The 20752-nt window shown below is 39.9% G+C and overlaps 1 protein-coding gene across 1 annotated transcript in view; it reads right to left on the bottom strand.

The window, feature by feature from the left end:
- Positions 1-10428: 10428 nt before the first annotated feature.
- Positions 10429-20752, bottom strand: part of LOC125384312 (transient receptor potential cation channel subfamily M member 4-like) — a 70675-nt gene continuing 60351 nt past the window's right edge. The window contains exons 25-29 of the mRNA XM_048403244.1: positions 19227-19340; positions 16922-17086; positions 15573-15654; positions 11962-12045; positions 10429-11766 (exon numbers count right to left, since the gene is read on the bottom strand). Of these exons, the coding sequence (XP_048259201.1) occupies positions 11457-11766; positions 11962-12045; positions 15573-15654; positions 16922-17086; positions 19227-19340 (755 nt within the window). The 3' untranslated portion in view covers positions 10429-11456. The remainder of the gene's footprint in view (positions 11767-11961; positions 12046-15572; positions 15655-16921; positions 17087-19226; positions 19341-20752) is intronic.

The raw sequence follows: 20752 nt of genomic DNA, 5'->3' as shown, positions 1-20752 counted from the left end.
TTTGATACTTCACCCACTCTTTAACGCTATTACAAAGGCTTAAGGTTAGGGACGGGTTGTTACGGCATATATATTACGGAAATATATTATCGCTGTCCAACATACAACTTTGGAAAACCTCTAAATAACAACAATCATCATAGTGATCAATGGGATGAATAAGTTCATGGATGTTCGCGAAGCTAGATTGTATAGTGTTCGAGATACGCTCGGGGAAATTAAAGATTACGGACGGACAGACAGTCTGACATACTGACAACTATATAACCCCCCGTCGTTGGGTACGGTGGCCCATAAGGGACATGGAGTCTGTTTTTCAAAATTTTGCTAAAACGAAAATGTCAAAAACAAAAACGAAAAGGTGGAATTATTATCACCGCGGTGGAAATAGTTTTCTGTATTTTCATTTGAGGTTTTGACATTTTCGCTTTTGTTTTCGGCCTTTTCGTTTTTGTTTTTGACATTTTCATTTTAGTTTTTGACCTTTTCATTTTTGTTTTTGACATTTTCATTTTAGTTTTTGACATTTTCGCTTCACTTTTCAGCGATTCAATATCTTCTTTATACATGATTTATCACATATTTGTATGACAAATCGTGTTAGTTTGCAAAAGGTTACGATAACAGTAAGTGAAATATCATAATATTGAAAAACAGATTCCGTGTCCCTTATGGGCCACCGTAGTTGGGGGATAAATATCAAGTCAAACATGTTTTCTATAAGGTAATGATGATGATCATCAACAACATCGTCATCTTCAAGTTTTTGTTCTTTTTTTTTTGCTCTGATGAATGCTGACAATATGTGCAGTGAACCTCGGCATATATTGTCGCCGGCGACACTACTTGCCGTAACACGGGAACGGTCTCTCGCATGACAGTTTTAAAGTGTAGATTTGTTTTCTCATGATATAAGCGCACATGTATATGATGAGTGCACTGTTCGCTTTAAATCACTGTCGAATTTGACCCAACTACGTTCTGAAAATGAACCTCCAAGAAAGACTCGAGGAAAGTATGTATTGGTATTGAGCACGAGGTAACAAACCTATGTAAACGATGGAGAATCTTCATTGAACCTCATTCACCAACCTTTTCCGATAACCGTATTTTAAAAGGCAATACAAGAACTCCCTGCTTAACTGTGAGTTTCCCCTCCGTGATGCACGTGAAATATGTTGCCTGCGCCGTTCGCACGTGCATTTCATTGTTTGGTGACTTTGGTTATAAAATGCTTGTCGCCAGACAAATACACACTTCATGCGGAGCCAACTTTAGCATCAAGTCTTTGAATTGCTTTTTGCCTGTTAAAAAAGGATATAATGTTTCACAGACTGTTGTTATTGAAATATCGAGTAACTACCCATCGACCTACCTGTGGTTTGAAGTATTTCAGTCACAAGGAATCCTATCGACAAGCTTACAGGAGACAAATTCGAACGAAAAAAGGAAGTTTACATTTATTCCAATGATAGCAGTCTGAAACGGACTATAGAAATATGCGCACGTGACTCCGTTATAATGATAATAATGTAGTCTTCATAAAACATCTAATCCACACACAAATATCATTTTGAGAAAATTCTAGATGTGCATCTTCTAAAATGACAAAATGACGCTGCGTTTGTTTTGTTAACATTGCTCCCATGATGCATGTTACATTACACTTGCATAGGCATAACCACGGTACACGATATGGAGTCTGTACTGGGAAATGTATACAAGTTCTTCACACTTTAGAGAGATAGAGGGAAACCATTTATGATTTTTTTAGATAGGATGAATTACCGAAGTGCCCAAGCTATTGGGTTTTCAATTCATACCATAAAGTCTACGGTATGATAAATAAAACAAAACGGGTATAGGGGTGGTCTCAAAAACAAAACTTGGACGTAAAAGGATATTAGACAGCTTTGATACAGGGTGATAAGGCGTACAGTGTACAAGCTTTATGAGCAGAAGGTAACTCTGACTTGTAGTAGAATTTGGGAGGAATTAAATATACAATTAATGTTAACTGCAGTAACTATTGCTCTCCATGAGATGGGATTTCGATACACTGCGCGTGGCGATGACATAGCACTTTTTAGGGGAAAATATTCTATCCTGTCTATGAGGTGACATTATCTCCGAACCATTCATAACTATCAGATTCAGGGCGTCCAGATAATTTACCTTGATGAATCATTCCACTGACTACATGTGGCTATCGGCAGATGGACACAAAGCACCCATAGACCATCAGGTAAAGGTAATCGTGTCATTGTTTTGCACGCTGCAACCCTTAATATGGGGCTTATTGATGGATGTGTGCAGTATTCGAGGCGGAAAAAAACCCTGGTGATTTTCATAAGGATATTATAGGAGGTGATGTGTTCATAGACTGGTTGGAACTTCAGCTGTTGCCCATTTTAAACAACGTCAGTGTCATTGTCATAGATAACGCCAGTTAATATAACGTCCGGGAATCAGATACTGTCGCCCAAAACATGATTAGTCTGAAGCGACCATACAGGATTATATGACATTGTCGACTTCAGACCATATGAGACGAAAGTTCAACTCATGGAGAGAATTCGGCTGAATAAGAACCCTGTAAAGTACAGGACATACGTGCTCGCGGCACAACACGGTCACGTTGTCCTACGTACGCCAGTCAGACATTGTGAGCTCAACCCTGTTGTGCCCATCTTGGTAAAGGGTTCGTGGCAAGACATAACACAACAATCAAAAGGGCGGTCGGGTAGCCTAGTGGTTAAAGCGTTCGCTCGTCACGCCGAAAACCCGGGTTTGATTCCAATTTTTGGTGTCCCCCGTCGTGATATTGCTGGAATATTGCTAAAAGCGGCGTAAAACCATATTCACTCACCCACATTCAAAAGTACAGATAACTGCTACCTCAAGAAACTATCTGTAGAACAACAAATACTTCTGGATTTCAAAACCGCAACCTTCTAATACTTATCCTGCTTCATAGCTCATAACTATTCCATCATGTTCCCTGACAAATATAATGCAGTACATATCCTTAATTGCTACCCCAACATCGCGCATGTCAATATTTTGAGACCACCCCCAACTCGGTGACATTTGCACCTGTGAGAATGCACGGGACGGTGCGAGGTCATCACCTCGGGACAGGTGTTAGGTAATTACCTCAGGTAAAAGGCCTTTTCATACATGCATGACAACAGACGAATATTTTCTAAGTTTATCATCATTTTACCTGTAAAAGTACATTTTAATGGTAATCACAGTGTCAGTTAGGACAGGCTAGAATGGGGGAATTTGCGTTATCTTGACATATGCTCTTTTTATAGTCCTATGACTTGTATTTATAAAATGAAGCCAGAAAAGCAGTTTTCTCGCATTTCCGACAGTACTTTAGAAGTGATACGCATAAGGAACAGAGTTTATGGAAGTCAGCTTCTTTATTCTGAGTAGCATGTTTCGGAGCACAGTAAACTACGCTTATAACGAACACCCTTATAAAGAACTGACGGATATTACGAACTGTTCGTTTGGTTCCGGTCAATTGCTGTATATTTTATATAATATTGATGGATATAACGAACACGCTTATAACGAAATAACGAATATAGCGAACTCAATTTGTACTCTGTATTTACGTACTCCATCTGGTGAGGGGGCGGTCGGGTAGCCAAGTGGTTAAAGCGTTCGCTCGTCACGCCGAAGACGTGGGTTCGATTCCCGACATGGGTACAATGTGTGAAGCCCATTTCTGGTGTCCCCCGCCGTGATATTGCTGGAATATTGCTAAAAGCGGCGTGAAACCATACTCACTCCATCTGGTGAATAAATGCTATGAAGCAGAGAACATATATATGTAAGAACAACAAAAGTAATCAGATAACAAAGGTGGAAACCTAACAAGGGAAGCCAACAGTTAATTGGCGCTGATAGGTGATAGCAACGGACAGCTGGAAACAAGGACTTAAATTATCCCTGATTGGTAATGGACAATGGGCAAACGGGAGGCAGCTGCACTGCTAGGTTATAACAAAAGGAATACCTATGGACAACTGGAAGCCAGCTGGATAATAGCACAGACAATAATCGTCCCAGTCAGCAATACCCCCACCATATCACCACGACCTGTAAAATAGTCGTCCCAGTCATCAATACCCCGAAAATATCACCACAGCCTGAAAATAATCGTCACAGTCAGCAATACCCCCACCATATCACCACGGCCTGTAAATAATCGTCACAGTCAGCAATACCCCCACCATATCACCACAGCCTGAAAATAATCGTCACAGTCAGCAATACCCCCACCATATCACCACAGCCTGAAAATAATCGTCACAGTCAGCAAAACCCCCACCATATCACCACGGCCTGTAAATAATCGTCACAGTCAGCAATACCCCCACCATATCACCACGACCTGTAAATAATCGTCACAGTCAGCAATACCCCCACCATATCACCACGATCTGTAAATAATCGTCACAGTCAGCAATACCCGAACCATATCACCACGGCCTGTAAATAATCGTCACAGACAGCAATACCCCCACCATATCACCACGGCCTGTAAATAATCGTCACAGTCAGCAATACACCCACTATATCACCACGACCTGTAATTAATCGTCACAGTCAACAATACCCCCAGCATATCACCACGGCCTGTAAATAATCGTCACAGTCAGCAATACCCCTACTATATCACCACGGCCTGTAAGTAATCGTCACAGTCAGCAATACCCCTACTATATCACCACGGCCTGTAAATAATCGCCACAGTCAGCAATACCCCTACTATATCACCACGGCCTGTAAGTAATCGTCACAGTCAGCAATACCCCCACTATATCACCACGGCCTGTAAATAATCGCCACAGTCAGCAATACCCCTACCATATCACCACGACCTGTAAATAATCGTCACAGTCAGCAATACCCCCACCATATCACCACGATCTGTATATAATCGTCACAGTCAGCAACACCCCGAAAATATCACCACAGCCTGAAAATAATCGTCACAGTCAGCAATACCCCCACCATATCACCACGATCTGTAAATAATCGTCACAGTCAGGAACACCCTCACCATATCACCACGACCTGTTAATAATCGTCACAGTCAGCAATACCCCCACCATATCACCACGACCTGTAAATAATCGTCACAGTCAGCAATACCCCCACCATATCACCACGACCTGTAAATAATCGTCACAGTCAGCAATACCCCCACCATATCACCACGGCCTGTAAATAATCGTCACAGTCAGGAACACCCTCACTACACCACGACGTCGTGTCTGAAAACAGAAACAACGATCCAATTTTATCGCCTCTTACGACGAGGAATCGGGTCTAAGTGTTTTAGTCCGTAGGTAAAACAGTAACCTGGGTGTACGTTACACATGCATGTTGCTATTAATCACAAAGTGGGTCTAATGTGTCATGCACAACTCAACATATACGATGTAAGGCCTTGCGCCGACAAGTAGATCAGAATTCAGTATTGTAGCGATCCTGGATTTACTTGGACCAAAATAACATTTAGGTCTGTGGATTTTCTAAAACCAGGATTTAATACTGCGTGGACTTGTACATAAACGTTAATTGGAACCTTAAATACAACTTAATGTCCTCACACTCACATTTGCCGCTGTGACCCGTGAAGATCTGGGGTAGAATAGGTCTTCAGCAACCCATAAAAGGCAACTACAGCGGCAACTTTTGTTTGTTTGTTGTTTAACGCCGCACTCAGCAATATTCCAGCTATATGACGGCGCTCTGTAAATAATCGAGTCTGGACCAGACAATGCATCAGCCATGTCTGCGAGCCTGACCACCTGATCCCGTTAGTCGCCTCTTATGACAAGCATAGTCGCCTTTTACGGCAAGCATGGGTTGCTGAAGACCTATTCTCCCCCGGATTTTCACGTATTTTCACGGTTTTATAATCTATATGTACGTAGCTTATTACCGTTAAGGGGGCGGTCGGGTAGCCTAGTGGTTTAAGCGTTCGCTCGTCACGCCGAAGACCCGGGTTCGAATCCCGACATAGGTACAATGTGTGAAGCCCATTTCTGGTGTCCCCCGCCGTGATATTGCTGGAATATTGCTTAAAGCGGCGTAAAACCAAACTCACTCACTATTACCGTTAGGTTTGTCACAATCATTCAATAATTCCCGAGTCCACATATCACCGTCAGTCAAGTTGCATTGCATTGTTCTAAAAGTTTAGGAAAATCCACGAGAGATAATCTTCCCGAGGCAAGGGAGTTAACTGACTATAAAAGTGGAAACTGGACTTTTACAATCAGTTATCTCCCTTGCCTCGAGAAGCTGACAAGAGATCTATACAACTTGGTACTGACATCATGCGACATGCCTCCAGTGCGACAGTACTTGATGTATAACGCTGATGGGACTCTACTAGCCGATCTACACAGTTCTCTCACTGACGTCTTCATATTAAGGCGTTCGTTGAGCCATATCCCTAAATATCTATAGCAACTTGTGTTTGTCACCGCAGGTAAAAGTGAGGTGAGATGAAATTGGGTTTAACTTCGGGTCCAAGATTATTGCACTTATATAGCGATGTGCACGTACGTGTGTGTGTGGTTTATTGTACTAGTTTATAGTGCTAGCACACTGAGATACCATGCCGCAGTTTAACATGAATACACTACTCAGACAAATAATACAGCTAGTATACTGACTCCGAGCCGACCAGTCCTTGTTTTAGCCCCTTGATGCCGAACGACAGACAGGGTAATAACAAGTACCATCTTTTAACGTCTTTTGGTATGACGCGGGCCTTCCGCTCTCTGGGCGGACACTCTACCACTAGACCACGGAGGCGACTATGCCTGTCGTAAGAAGCAACTAACGGGATCGGGTGGTCAGGCTCGCTGACTTGGTTGATGCATGTCATCGTATCCCAGTTGCGTGGATCGATGCTCATGATGTCAATCACTGGATTGTCTGGTCCAATGTCATATAGTTGGAATATTGCTGAGTGCACCATTGAACAACAAAGAAACAAAACAAAAAACTTTTCAAATGATCAAGTCTGTCATGTTTGTTCACAAGCAGGGGAGGTAACTCTAAATTCTAATCATTTGCTACTGGTGACAGCGTTTAACATTTTAGTAGCACTTCAATCATTTGCCGCCACTGACAATCATTACAATAAACTTACGACAACTGCCAGTCACACAGGGATAACTTGGATGCTGGAGTGTATCAAGACAAGCAGCAGTGGCCGGGAAGGAGTGAAGATGTACAGAAACGGGAGGATACTTTTGAGGAGAATGCAAGATGGAATATGCCGCCAACAGAAGTAAAGGCACTTCTGTCCCAGCTTGTGATTTCACAAAGACAGATGACAACAAGATATGTGTCCTCCATATAGTCCTGAGAAAATGAGCAGATATTCTTCATTATGGAAAAAAATCACATGAAAACTAATGTTTGCACATGCCAGCCATTTTATTCTTTGAAACAGTACATGTATACAAATCAGTGTAAATGTTTAAAGATAAACAAGTAAAAATAGGATCAATGAGCTATATGATGTTGAGCTTGTGTGTGTACCAATCATAACATGTTTGTAAAACTGAACACAAAAGTCTACATTAAAAAACTGTCAAACTTCTATACTTTCTAAAATATTGCAGTTTTTTAATAATACCAGTTTGTATGAGAACGGCAAGGATAATGAAACGTATGCATAGCCTTACTGAAAAATAGATTAAAACCTCTTGAAATCATCATTAGTTGGAACAAGTACAAGAAATTTCAGTTTCATGGGTCAGGTGGTTTCTGAAAGATGATGTTAGCAATGCAAGGAATTACAAGTGGAGTGGAGTGGAGCTTAGAGATGGTGTTTGTATGTTTCAACTTTTCAGCCTCCTTTGTGACCAATTGTCCCCAGTTAAGTCAGCTTTATTTACATCTACAGAGGAAAATAGAAAGTGTTTTTACTCGTAAAAACATATGTCTCCCCCCACTCCCCTAAACCCCATTCATTCGTTTACTTCACGTTAAACCCCATCTCTTCATTCCCCCCCTCCATTACTAAATAACAGAGACAAAAATAGAACTCCTAGAAATTTCAAACAACTAATGGGCACCACTTCAGTGCTGGGTTAATGTATATACAAAGTTTCGCGAAAAAATATTAAACGGTTTCCGAGTTATGGTCAGGAACCCAAGCTTACCCCCATTCAGAGTCTATGTTCAAGTTATCTCCATGGAAACGAGAAAAAATAAAAATGTCAAAAATCTCTAAATAGCAAAAGGCACCACTTCAGTGCTGGGTTAATGTGTATACAAAGTTTCGCGAAAAAATATTAAACGGTTTCCGAGTTATGGTCCGGAAACCAAGCTTACCCCCATTTAGAGTCTATGTTCAAGTTATCTCCATGGAAACGAGAAAAAATAAAAATGTCAAAAATCTCTAAATAGCAAAAGGCACCACTTCAGTGCTGGGTTAATGTGTATACAAAGTTTCGCGAAAAAATATTAAACGGTTTCCGAGTTATGGTCAGGAAACCAAGCTTACCCCCATTCAGAGTCTATGTTCAAGTTATCTCCATGGAAACGAGAAAAAATAAAAATGTAAAATATCTCTAAATAGCAAAAGGCACCACTTTAGTGCTGGGTTAATGTGTATACAAAGTTTCGCGAAAAAATATTAAACGGTTTCCGAGTTATGGTCAGGAAACCAAGCTTACCCCCATTCAGAGTCTATGTTCAAGTTATCTCCATGGAAACGAGAAAAAATGAAAATGTCAAAAATCTCTAAATAGCAAAAGGCACCACTTCAGTGCTGGGTTAATGTGTATACAAAGTTTCGCGAAGAAATATTAAACGGTTTCCGAGTTATGGTCAGGAAACCAAGCTTACCCCCATTCAGAGTCTATGTTCAACTTATCTCCATGGAAACGAGAAAAAATAAAAATGTCAAAAATCTCTAAATAGCAAAAGGCACCACTCCAGTGCTGGGTTAATGTGTATACAAAGTTTCGCGAAGAAATATTAAACGGTTTCTGAGTTATGGTCCGGAAACGGTGGGAACACCGACGCCAACGCCGACGCCGACGGGAACTGTGCCAAAAACAATAAGATGCCTTGGTAAATATCACCAATATACAGAAGGTGAAAATGTTGCATTCAATAGCGATGCTTCAATCAAACAAAATATGTGAAATATCTGGTATGTCAATACACTGCCAACAGAAATTGTTCGTATTCACAGCACATACAGCATGTCTGTCAAACAAACACCTCTCTTCATATATGTTCACAGCACATACAGCGTGTCTGTCAAAGAAGTTCCTCCCTACATATCCGTTCACAGCACATACTGCATGTCTGTCAAACAAACACCTCTCTTCATATCCGTTTGCACCACATACACTGTGTCTGTCAAACAAACACCTCTCTTCATATCCGTTCACTGCACATACTGTGTGTCTGTCAAACAAACACCTCTCTTCCTATCCGTTCACAGCACATACAGCGTGTCTGTCAAACAAGTCCCTACCTTCATACCTGTTCCTTTAATTATTTTCATCAGTATATTATGGAACATAAATCATTACCAGGTAGTTGCCATTGAACAGGGTAAATATTATGAAACAGGTATACTCCTGTCTGGAAGTAAAACATACTTCAAGAAAATATTCAAATCAAAATATAAGGAAATACATGTCCATTCCATATTATGACAAAATATCTACACACAATGCTACCAGGGAAGATAAGGCATATTTCAACAATAACTGGCATTTTGTACAAATCCAGTGAGTAATAAATGTGTCTTGATATTGAGTCAACAGCATATATTTCCCTGACAATCTGTTGATATTCGGTATAGACCGGTAAGGCCAGAGTTATTCATATTCTTGTGCAATGTCGAGATCTGGAGGAGGTAGACCAACAGGCACCAATAACATTATCAGGAGTGACCAAAAGTACTCTTGGAATACAAAAGTCTTAATATAACAAAGATATGTAAATACAATCTCATTAAAATCAGATCTTAGTTTTTGCTACCGCTAAACAAAGATCTGAGGACATCCCATTAAGGGTCACTTCAGATCGACCTTTCGTGAATTTTAACCGACCAATGAAATGACTGACAAGAAATCGACATTAGCCAATCAAAAGGCAGCTTTCTCGAGCTTTACGACACTTGTTTCAAACTGGCGACTACGCTTCGAAACATATTTTGGCGTATTCTCGATTAAAAAAATTAAAACTGATAAGAAGAACATTCTGGAGTGGCTTATAGATGGCCTAGATTGTAGGGATATAATCATAAAACCCGTAACTGTCGTTCGGAATACCCCGTGTTAAATATAGTGTGGTTGCATGATTAGAAAACACATTCTGACTGTCACTTTCACGATCTGTTAAGCTACGCTCTGATTGGTTGGATGAAAGGTTGTTCTGACGTGACCCATAATGGGATGACCTCAGAACTTTGTTTAGCGGTAGCGAGAACTAAGATCTGATTTTAATGAGATTGATGTAAATAAAACATATTTTCTATCAAACACAATGTAATTTATGCTTTTTTCATATATCTCGTAACTAATACTTTAATTAGGGTGTGTTCATCCAGGAAAGAAAATAGTCTGGCATGAAACAGAATAATAAGGGAATGTGATTTTAAGAAGATGGCTACATGTTAGAAACTTGGAATACATCATTATTTCCTGAAACAGGACCAAGCCGATAGGCTCCTGAGTTGGTGTTAGATGTGTAAAACTAACAGTTGTAACATCTTTTGTATTGGAGACATGAAAAACATGACTGCCAGATTGAGTTTGAAGGTCCAGTACCCACCTTGTGATGAAAAACACAATGTGATATATACAACTATATACATCATATGTGTACTAATTTTGATTAAAAATAACGTCTTGAAAACATAAAAATTAGTATAATACATACATATATAGAACCCCTCTAATGTGGAACCCTGATAATCCAGACCCAGTGAGTGAGCATGATTTTACGCCGCTTTAAGCAATATTCCAGCAATATCACGTGGGGGACACCAGAAATGGGCTTCACACATTGTACACATGTCAGGAATTGAACCCGGGTCTTCGGGGTGACGAGCAACCGCTTTAACCACAAGGCTGGCCCAACTCCCCAAAGACCCAGTGAAATCCAGATTAAAACATCATGGTTTGGAGCAATATTGCTTCGGGTATATATTGACCTAAGTGATGCTTCTCACAGAGTCTGGACTAATGAGGTTTCACTGTACATAGATTCAATAATTGTTCTGGATATAATCGTGACCTTCAAAATGATCAAAACAATCTATTCATTACAGCAGATCTTCAAGACATCCTATTCTCAAATAACAAATTCATCTTCATCATGTTAATTTCACAGAATTTACAATGCCTCATTTCTGAGGGTTCTGAAAAACTAACAAGTCTTCATGTCACAGGCTGCCTTGAACTGCCCACTGCCTGCAGGACCTGCTGCATCATTGAGGTCTGCTGGGTCATCAGGGCGTGCAGGTCCTCCGACCTCATTGCTGACCTCTCTTTCATCTCTGACAGTTCTGTCTTCAGTGACCTGATCTCTGCCAACATGGCCGCCTCTGACTGCTTCAAGCTGGCCATCTCTGTTTCCATGGTGACTTTGGAGTCTCCTTGGTGCCTGGCTAGCTGGGCAATATTCTCAGTCTCAGCTGTCATTATACATGTGGTAGATTCGTGCAGTTCCTTCACCTTGTCTTTCAGCCTGGGGAAAAAAACCAAGAAACTAACTCCAATTTCTTAATAGTGTGGATGTGACTCTGTGTGTAATGTTGGGATAAGCATTTGTTATATTATAATGCTTTATTATAGTATCAAAAAGATGAAAAAGCCAACTTTTAGTTTGTATAACCATGTGACTGACCTTCACCTTTAAAAAATCCCATGTTGCTCTACTTACTGAGTTATGTGACCTGTGACCTGTTGTAGAGACTGGGAGACCTGTTGCTTGTTGGTATTCACTGACTTAGATATATCTTCAAGTCTAGAACAGAACAGAGCATACTTAACAGAAACATCCAGAACAGAGCATAACCTACAGAAACATCCAGAACGGAGCATAATTCACAGAAACATCCAGAACAGAGCATAACTCACAGAAACATCCAGAACAGAGCATAACTCACAGAAACATCCAGAACAGAGCGTAATTCACCGAAACATCCAGTACAGAGCATAACTCACAGAAACATCCAGAACAGAGCGTAATTCACCGAAACATCCAGTACAGAGCATAATTTACAGAAACATCCAGAACAGAGCATTCTTTACAGAAACATCCAGAACATACCATAGTTTACGGAAACATCCAGAACAGAGCATAACTTACAGAAACATCCAGAACAGAGCATAATTTACAGAAACATCCAGAACAGAGCATTCTTTACAGAAACATCCAGAACAGAGCATTCTTTACAGAAACATCCAGAACATACCATACTTTACAGAAACATCCAGAACAAAGCATAACTTACAGAAACATCCAGAACATACCATACTTTACAGAAACATCCATAACAGAGCATTCTTTACAGAAACATCCAGAACAGAGCATTCTTTACAGAAACATCCAGAACAAAGCATAACTTACAGAAACATCCAGAACAGAGCACAACTTATAGAAACTTCCAGAACAGAGCATAACTCACAGAAATATCCAGAACAGAGCATAACTCACAGAAACATCCAGAACAAAGCATAACTTACAGAAACATCCAGAACATAAAATACTTTACAGAAACATCGAGAACAGAGCATTCTTTACAGAAACATCCAGAACATACCATACTTTACAGAAACATGCAGAACAAAGCATAACTTACAAAAAAATGCCAGAACAGAGCATTCTTTACAGAAACATCCAGAACAGAGCATAACTCACAGAAACATCCAGAACAGAGCATTCTTTACAGAAACATCCAGAACATACCATATTTTACAGAAACACCAAGAACAAAGCATAACTCACAGAAACATCCTGAACAGAGCATACTTTACAGAAACATCAAGAACAGAGCATAATTCACAGAAACATCCAGAACAGAGCATAACTCACAGAAACATCCAGAACAGAGCATAACTCACAGGAACATCCAGAACAGAGCATTTATGAACAGTTATGCTCTGTTCTGGATGTTTCTGTAAAGTATGCTCTGTTCTGGATGTTTCTGTGAGTTATGCTCTGTTCTGGATGTTTCTGTAAACTATGCTCTGTTCTGGATCCAGAACAGAGCATAAATCACAGAAACATCCAGAACATGCCATACTTTACAGAAACATCCAGAACAGAGCATAACTCACAGAAACATCCAGAACAGAGCATAATTCAAAGAACAATCCAGAACAGAGCATTCTTTACAGAAACATCCAGAACATACAATACTTTATAGAAACATCCAGAACAGAGCATAACTCACAGAAACATCCAGAACAGAGCATAATTCAAAGAACAATCCAGAACAGAGCATTCTTTACAGAAACATCCAGAACAAAGCATTACTCACAGAAACATCCAGAACAGAGTATAATTCACAGAAACATCCAGAACAGAGCATAATTCACAGAAACATCCAGAACATGCCATACTTTACAGAAACATCCAGAACATACCATACTTTACAGAAACATCCAGAACAGAGTATAATTCACAGAAACATCCATAACAGAGCATACTTTACAGAAACATCCAGAACATGCCATACTTTACAGAAACATCCAGAACAGAGCATTACTCACAGAAACATCCAGAACAGAGTATAATTCACAGAAACATCCATAACAGAGCATAATTCACAGAAACATCCAGAACAGAGCATACTTTACAGAAACATCCAGAACATACCATACTTTACAGAAACATCCAGAACATACCATACTTTACAGAAACATCAAGAACAAAGCATATCTCACAGAAACATCCGGAACAGAGCATAATTCACAGAAACATTCAGAACAGAGCATACTTTACAGAAACATCCAGAACAGAGCATAATTCACAGAAACATCCAGAACAGAGCATAATTCACAGAAACATCCGAACAGAGCATAATTCACAGAAACATCCACAACAGAGCATAACTAACAGAAACATCCACAACAGAGCATAATTCACAGAAACATCAAGAACAGAGCATACCTTCCAGAAACTTCCAGAACAGAGCATAACTCACAGAAACATCCAGAACAGAGCATAATTCACAGAAGCATCCAGAACAAAGCATAATTCACAGAAACATCCAGAACAGAGCATAATTCACAGAAACATCCAGAACAGAGCATAATTCACAGAAACATCCAGAACAGAGCCTAACTTCCAGAAACTTCCAGAACAAAGCATAATTCACAGAAACATCCAGAACAGAGCATAATTCACAGAAACATCCAGAACAGAGCATACTTTACAGAAACATCCAGAACAGAGCATAATTCACAGAAACGTCCAGAACAGAGCATAACTTACAGAAACTTCCAGAACAAAGCATAGTTCACAGAAACATCCAGAACAGAGCATAGTTCACAAAAACATCCAGAACAGAGCATACTTTACAGAAACATCCAGAACAGAGCATAGTTCACAAAAACATCCAGCACAGAGCATAATTCACAGAAACATCCAGAACAGAGCATAATTCACAGAAACATCCAGAACAGAGCATAATTCACAGAAACATCCAGAACAGAGCATAACTTACAGAAACTTCCAGAACAGAGCATAACTCACAGAAACATCCAGAACAGAGCATAACTTACAAAAACATGACCAGAACAGTGCGGAAAGTACGAAACAAGGGCAAACAACTCGTAATTCCATCACAATGACATGCTGGAAAGCACCACTCGCTGTTGTTGACCGCTGTTCGTACTCAGCCATGACAGCACTTCATATTTTTCACTCGTCGCTAAATCAAATGCTGCCACAGCCAACTACTACAGCTATATTTACAACAGTTCTATCACCACTAAGACAAGCATGAAATACTCATTTCCCCCACCAATATGACATGTCCAGTTGAGTACCAGGCAAGAAATATTGTACGGTTTTCAAGATCCAGTCAATGCAAAGTCATAGCTTTTGAAACACAAAAAAACCAAATAAAAAAAAAACACCAAACTATCAAAAGGCACCAGTTTACCACTAGACCTATCTATTAGCCAAATTTATTGAAGAAATATTTAAGGTTTTTAAGATCAGCTACGGAAAGGAGCACTACCTCCATTTTCAGTCAAAGTCAAAGTCAAATGGAAACTAGAAAATTAATTATTTTTTTTAAAATCCCAAACTATCAAAAGGCACCAGTTCAGCACTAGGCCTATCTATGTGCCAAGTTTGGTTAAGATAACTCTCATGGTTTTTGAGTTCATCTCCGGAAACGAAACATGACAGACAGACAGACAGCGCCCATTCCTATATCCCCCTTCCACTTTGTGGTGGGAGATAATTAATTCCACATAACATCATACCCAAGCTTTTTCACCAACTATCCAGATGAAGGCCTCGAGAGGTGTACTCACTGTGTTGTCACGTCGTCCTTCAGCTGCCGACCCTCCAGCTGCTCAACGCAGTCCTTCTCATGGCAACTTGCCATGTCACTCTCTGCATGAATACAACAGACACTCACATGAGGTTTAACAGCCCTATGAATGAATTTCAGTTATGTCACATGATGAAGGAGGAAAAATGTTTCATATTGTGAGACAATGGACTTGAAAGAGTAGTGTCAATTCATGATGCTAGTTTAAAGGGAGTGCTTCAGAGACGATGTTAGTTAAGACAATGTGCTGGATAATACAGATGCCGGTTAAGACAATGTGTTGGATTTTCAGATGCTGGTTAAGACAATGTGCTGGATAATACAGGTGCTGGTTAAGACAATTTGCTGGATTATACAGGTGCTGGTTAAGACAATATGTTGGATCATACAGATGCTGGTTAAGACAATGTGCTGGATTATACAGATGCTGGTTAAGACAATGTGCAGGATTATACAGGTGCTGGTTAAGACAATGTGCTGGATTATACAGGTGCTGGTTAAGAAAATATGCTGGATTATACAGGTGCTGGTTAAGACAATATGTTGGATTATACAGATGCTGGTTAAGACAATGTGCTGGATTATACAGATGCTGGTTAAGGCAATATGTTGGATTATACAGATGCTGGTTAAGACAATGTGCTGGATTATACAGATATGGAGATGCTCGTTCAATGATTTTTGGGGGAGTACAAAAATGACTGATTAGACAGGGTTATGGATTAGAGAGGTGCAGGTTAAAATAGAGTACTTAATAAATCAAGAATACAGGTGTTGCTTTAAACCATGCTTTGGATGATAAGATGCTCGAAAATAGTAGAAAGAGGGCAAAGGTTAGGTATCTTCATTTACTCTCTATAATAAATAGTTGTTCAAATACATCAATCAATACAAACATTGCTCCTTAAAAATGTTTTACCATTATAATCCAACTTGATAAGCTGTGTATTACACTCAGTCAAGTCAGCCAATATACCAACAATCTCAAACACAAAAACTACATATTCTTATATCTCGCTATGCCCACACCGATTTGACTTGATTTGACTCAATAAACGCAAAAAATATTTATGTTAAAGCTCAAAAGGTCCAGGGCGCCGTTCCTCAAAGCGATCTTAGCACTAAAGTGATCATAAGTCCCACACTTTGACATAGACTTACGATCATCATAGCGCAAAGATCGCTTTGAGGACGGGGGACCTGGGCCTTGTTCCACAAAATGATCGTTGTGCAAGACGATCGTAACTCCATACACTAACATAGACTTACCGCAGCGCTACGATGGCTTTGTGCAACGAAACCCAGGTTGATTCCTACCCCAGATCTCACCTTTAGGCTCTGTTCTGAAGTCAGCCTTCGCCCAGTCAATCCACGCAGATGTCGTCCTGTAGCTGACCTTGAACCTGTAGGTGGTTTGTGGCTGTAGGTTCCTCACAGTGCAAACATCCGAGTATAGAGTCAGCGCCAGGTCAGGCTGGTCGATGTTCGGGATACCTGGGGATCAGGGAAACGGTACCATCTGGGGAAATAGCTACACGAAACATATCTTCAATTATCCAGAGTATCATATTTTCTTTCTATACTCACAACCAAAAGAAATAGAGGTTATCATGTGAGTGTGTTTGGGGATGGTAAATATCCTGCATTAGGAATATATACTGCATTAGGAATATGTACATAGTGTTTATTCCCAATACAGGATATTTACCATCCCCAAATACACAAGCGTGATAACCTCTTTATCATTTTATGTCATTCTTTAATTCTGTGCTTCAAAATTGCTTTCCCTCTCTCACTAACATTACCGAAACATTGCGAGTTTTCCTGGAATGCCTGCATTAATATTTATTACGTCACAGGGTAAGTGATGTGTCAGTCGGACAGTGACAGTAGCTAATATAGTTCCAACTGAAATCGGTTTCTTATACAGTGGCGAAGCAACATATACGCAAAACAACAATTGTTTTTACTTGCCTTTCGCGGCAATCCATCAGTCTGTCCGCTAGAATAACTGCCCTATTTGTCAAAGGGAAACTACTCTAACCCTAGTCTATGAGACGTCACGGCCACGGTCAGACGTTGTTGACAGTCGGTCTGTCCTGTCATAACGTTAAGTGTAGTCAGATGTACACACAGCGACAAAACGAAACAAGGTAACAATTCAAACATACTTCAGCCAAATCCAACTATTTTAATTTGTGGAGAAGGTTTCAAGCCGCAGAGGTCTACAAGCACAGATATGGCTACTGATCCCGCTTGGCTAGGCCTCGTGCCCTCACAAAATTGTTTCGAAATTTATATCTCCAAAGTTGCCAAAACTTATAAAATGCCTTAGCTACGTCACAGATAGACACTGATTTTCAGTATATTAGACTGTTCTTTTGATAATGATAGCAATTATCCCTGTAGTTTATCCAGATTCCTGATGGTTAATTCTGACTCGATCGCCGAATGAAAAGGCGACGCCATGTTTGTTTATAAACAGTGAAAGTCCCTACTTGACCTTTGATAATTGCATCTCTATCAGCATGTGACCCCAACGGATATCGTTTTTATCCGTTTGCTTTATCCATCCGAGAAACCTACCCATTATATGATAAACGTGAATACTATACATGTTGGTTAATATATGAAGAATTACTCATATTGACGAGATATCAGATTGGTTCGATGCACCAACCAACATACTGGTATGTTGTGGGAACCGACTCTCATGAACGCATCACATGTGACGTCATAGATCCATGACTCGTGATGCACCATTTGTCTCGTGCAGGATTAGAGCGTGTAAAGTTTGAAAATCACATGCAGCATATCGCGATAAGAATGAAGACACTGTGGTAACACTTGACTGATTGTTAGTATTGTTATTAAGTGGTATACATTGGAAACATCTCTTCTTAACGTACATACTTCTCGATATGTTTCTACAGATTGTGTTTCTTTTGGCGATGAGTAGATTATTAAAAATACTCTGCACTCGTGTGTCAGAAGTGATTGAATCGAAAGAGACGACACCATGTCAATGTCACTTATTACTAATGTAGCACCAGAATTGCTGTAACTCATGGGTGTAATTTGATTGGTCAGTTATTTTTAGTTTAAAGTGAAGCCACTGAAGTGAATCAGTCCAGGGTATTTCTCAAAACAGAATGGCAATGTAATAACTCAGCTAATCAAGTATGTGCAATACCATGATAACACATCCTTGTTTGTTTAACGTTGCACAGAGTAATATTCTAGCTATGTGAGGGCGGGCTGTAAATAATAGAGTAGACCATACAATCAAGTGATTGACATCAGGAGCATCGATCTACACAACTGGGGTAAGAGACAAACAAGTCAGCGAGTTGGACCACCTCATCAAACTTGGTTGTCTCTTACATCCGCTGACAAGGGTATCAATGCCATTCAGGAGTAGAGTGGAGTCCTTCATCATCATCATCATAAGAGTGAGTGAGTATGGTTTTACGCCGCTTTTAGCAATATTCCAGCAATATCAAGGCGGGGGACACCAGAAATGGGCTTCACACATTGTACCCATGTCGGGAATCGAACCTGGGTCTTCGGCGTGACGAGCGAACGCTCTAACCACTAGGCTATCCGACCGCCCCTCATCATAAGAAGTTCATACCTTGTACAGTGTCGACTATTCTATAGCACCGTATCCTGTACCGAGTAGCAACTTTGTCTTCATGGCGCCGCCAATGGATCTGAATACTTGTAGGACCAATTTTTTCAGCTTGTACTGTAAAAACAACCAAACACCAAAAAAAACACAGTATTTAATTGCAATTCCAATATTAGACCAGTGAATAGTTGCGCACACTTTTCTTAAATTTCGGTTTACAGATTTGGCCAACTGGACTCAAAAGTTAAAAACAGAAAATAAAAATGCTTCCTGAAGAGCCCCCCCACAAACCCCAGATAAAGCAACAACAATCTGACAAAAACTAATTTTTTTAAATAATTGATCAAATGCATTGCATGTCTGGGCATTGCAAATCCTGTCAACATTATCAACATATTGACATCATTCTAATAAGAAAATGTTGAAAACACCATATATTCCAAAGGTCATATGCCAAACACCTTAAATGTTTCTGCCATTTGATGTTTTTCCTGATGTTTGCCAAAGAAAATTTGAAACAAACTACTTGAAGTAGAGCCCACCCTTCAGACCAAGACATCAAGTTAACAGCAGGAGAGTGAAGTTTTTATTTTTTACTTTTACATCATTTGAATTTGCAAATAATTATAATCTCATGACAGAGGCTTTTTAATACAAATTTCTTGTGTCTCATGAACTGGCAGCCTCTTAAACTGCCCTTGCACCCACTATCTTTTTAAGAAACCACTTTTCCAACTCAAAGTTTGTTTTCATGTTATTCATAGTGGTTCTGATTCCCTGGAAATCTCATTAAAAACAGATCTTAGTTCTCTCTACCGCTAAACAAAGATCTGAGGACATCCCATTACGGGTCACGTCAGCACGACCTTTCATCCAACCAATCAGAGCGTCGCTTACCAGATCCTGAAAGTGACAGTCAAAATGTGTTTTCTAATCATGCATCCTCGAAATATTTAACAGAGGGTATTCCGAACGACAGTTATGGGTTTTATGATTATATCCATACAATCGAGGCCATCTATAAGCCATTCCAGAATGTTGTTTTTGTCAGTTTTAATTGTTTTTAATCGAGAATACGTCAAAATATGTTTCGAAGCGTAGTCGCCAGTTTGAAACTAGTGCCATAAAGCTCGAGATAGCTGCCTTCTGATTGGCAAATGTCCATTTCTTGTCAGTCATTTCATTGGTCGGTCAGTGTTTGCGAAAGGTCGTTCCGACATGACCCATTATGGGATGTCCTCAGATCTTTGGTTAGTGGTAGCGAAAACTAAGATCTGATTTTAATGAGATTGATTCCCTGGTGAACCTATCGTCATGGTTTCTATGGCCCGGGGATATTAATTCATACTTTGAGCCATAGGGCATGTGGAATTAAGTTTACTTTCATAGATTTGTTAGCTACAATAAAGAAACAGCAGCTTAATTATTTGTTTGTTTGTTGTTTAACACCAGACTCAGCAATATTCCAGCTGTATGATACGGTCTGAAAATAATCGAGTCTGGACTAGACAATCCAGTGAGTGACATCT

This window comes from Haliotis rufescens, unplaced genomic scaffold (genome assembly GCF_023055435.1).
Source record: "Haliotis rufescens isolate VD_foot unplaced genomic scaffold, xgHalRufe1.0.p SCAF_3, whole genome shotgun sequence".
NCBI lineage: Eukaryota > Metazoa > Mollusca > Gastropoda > Lepetellida > Haliotidae > Haliotis > Haliotis rufescens.
This window is presented reverse-complemented; position numbering and strand designations above follow the sequence as displayed.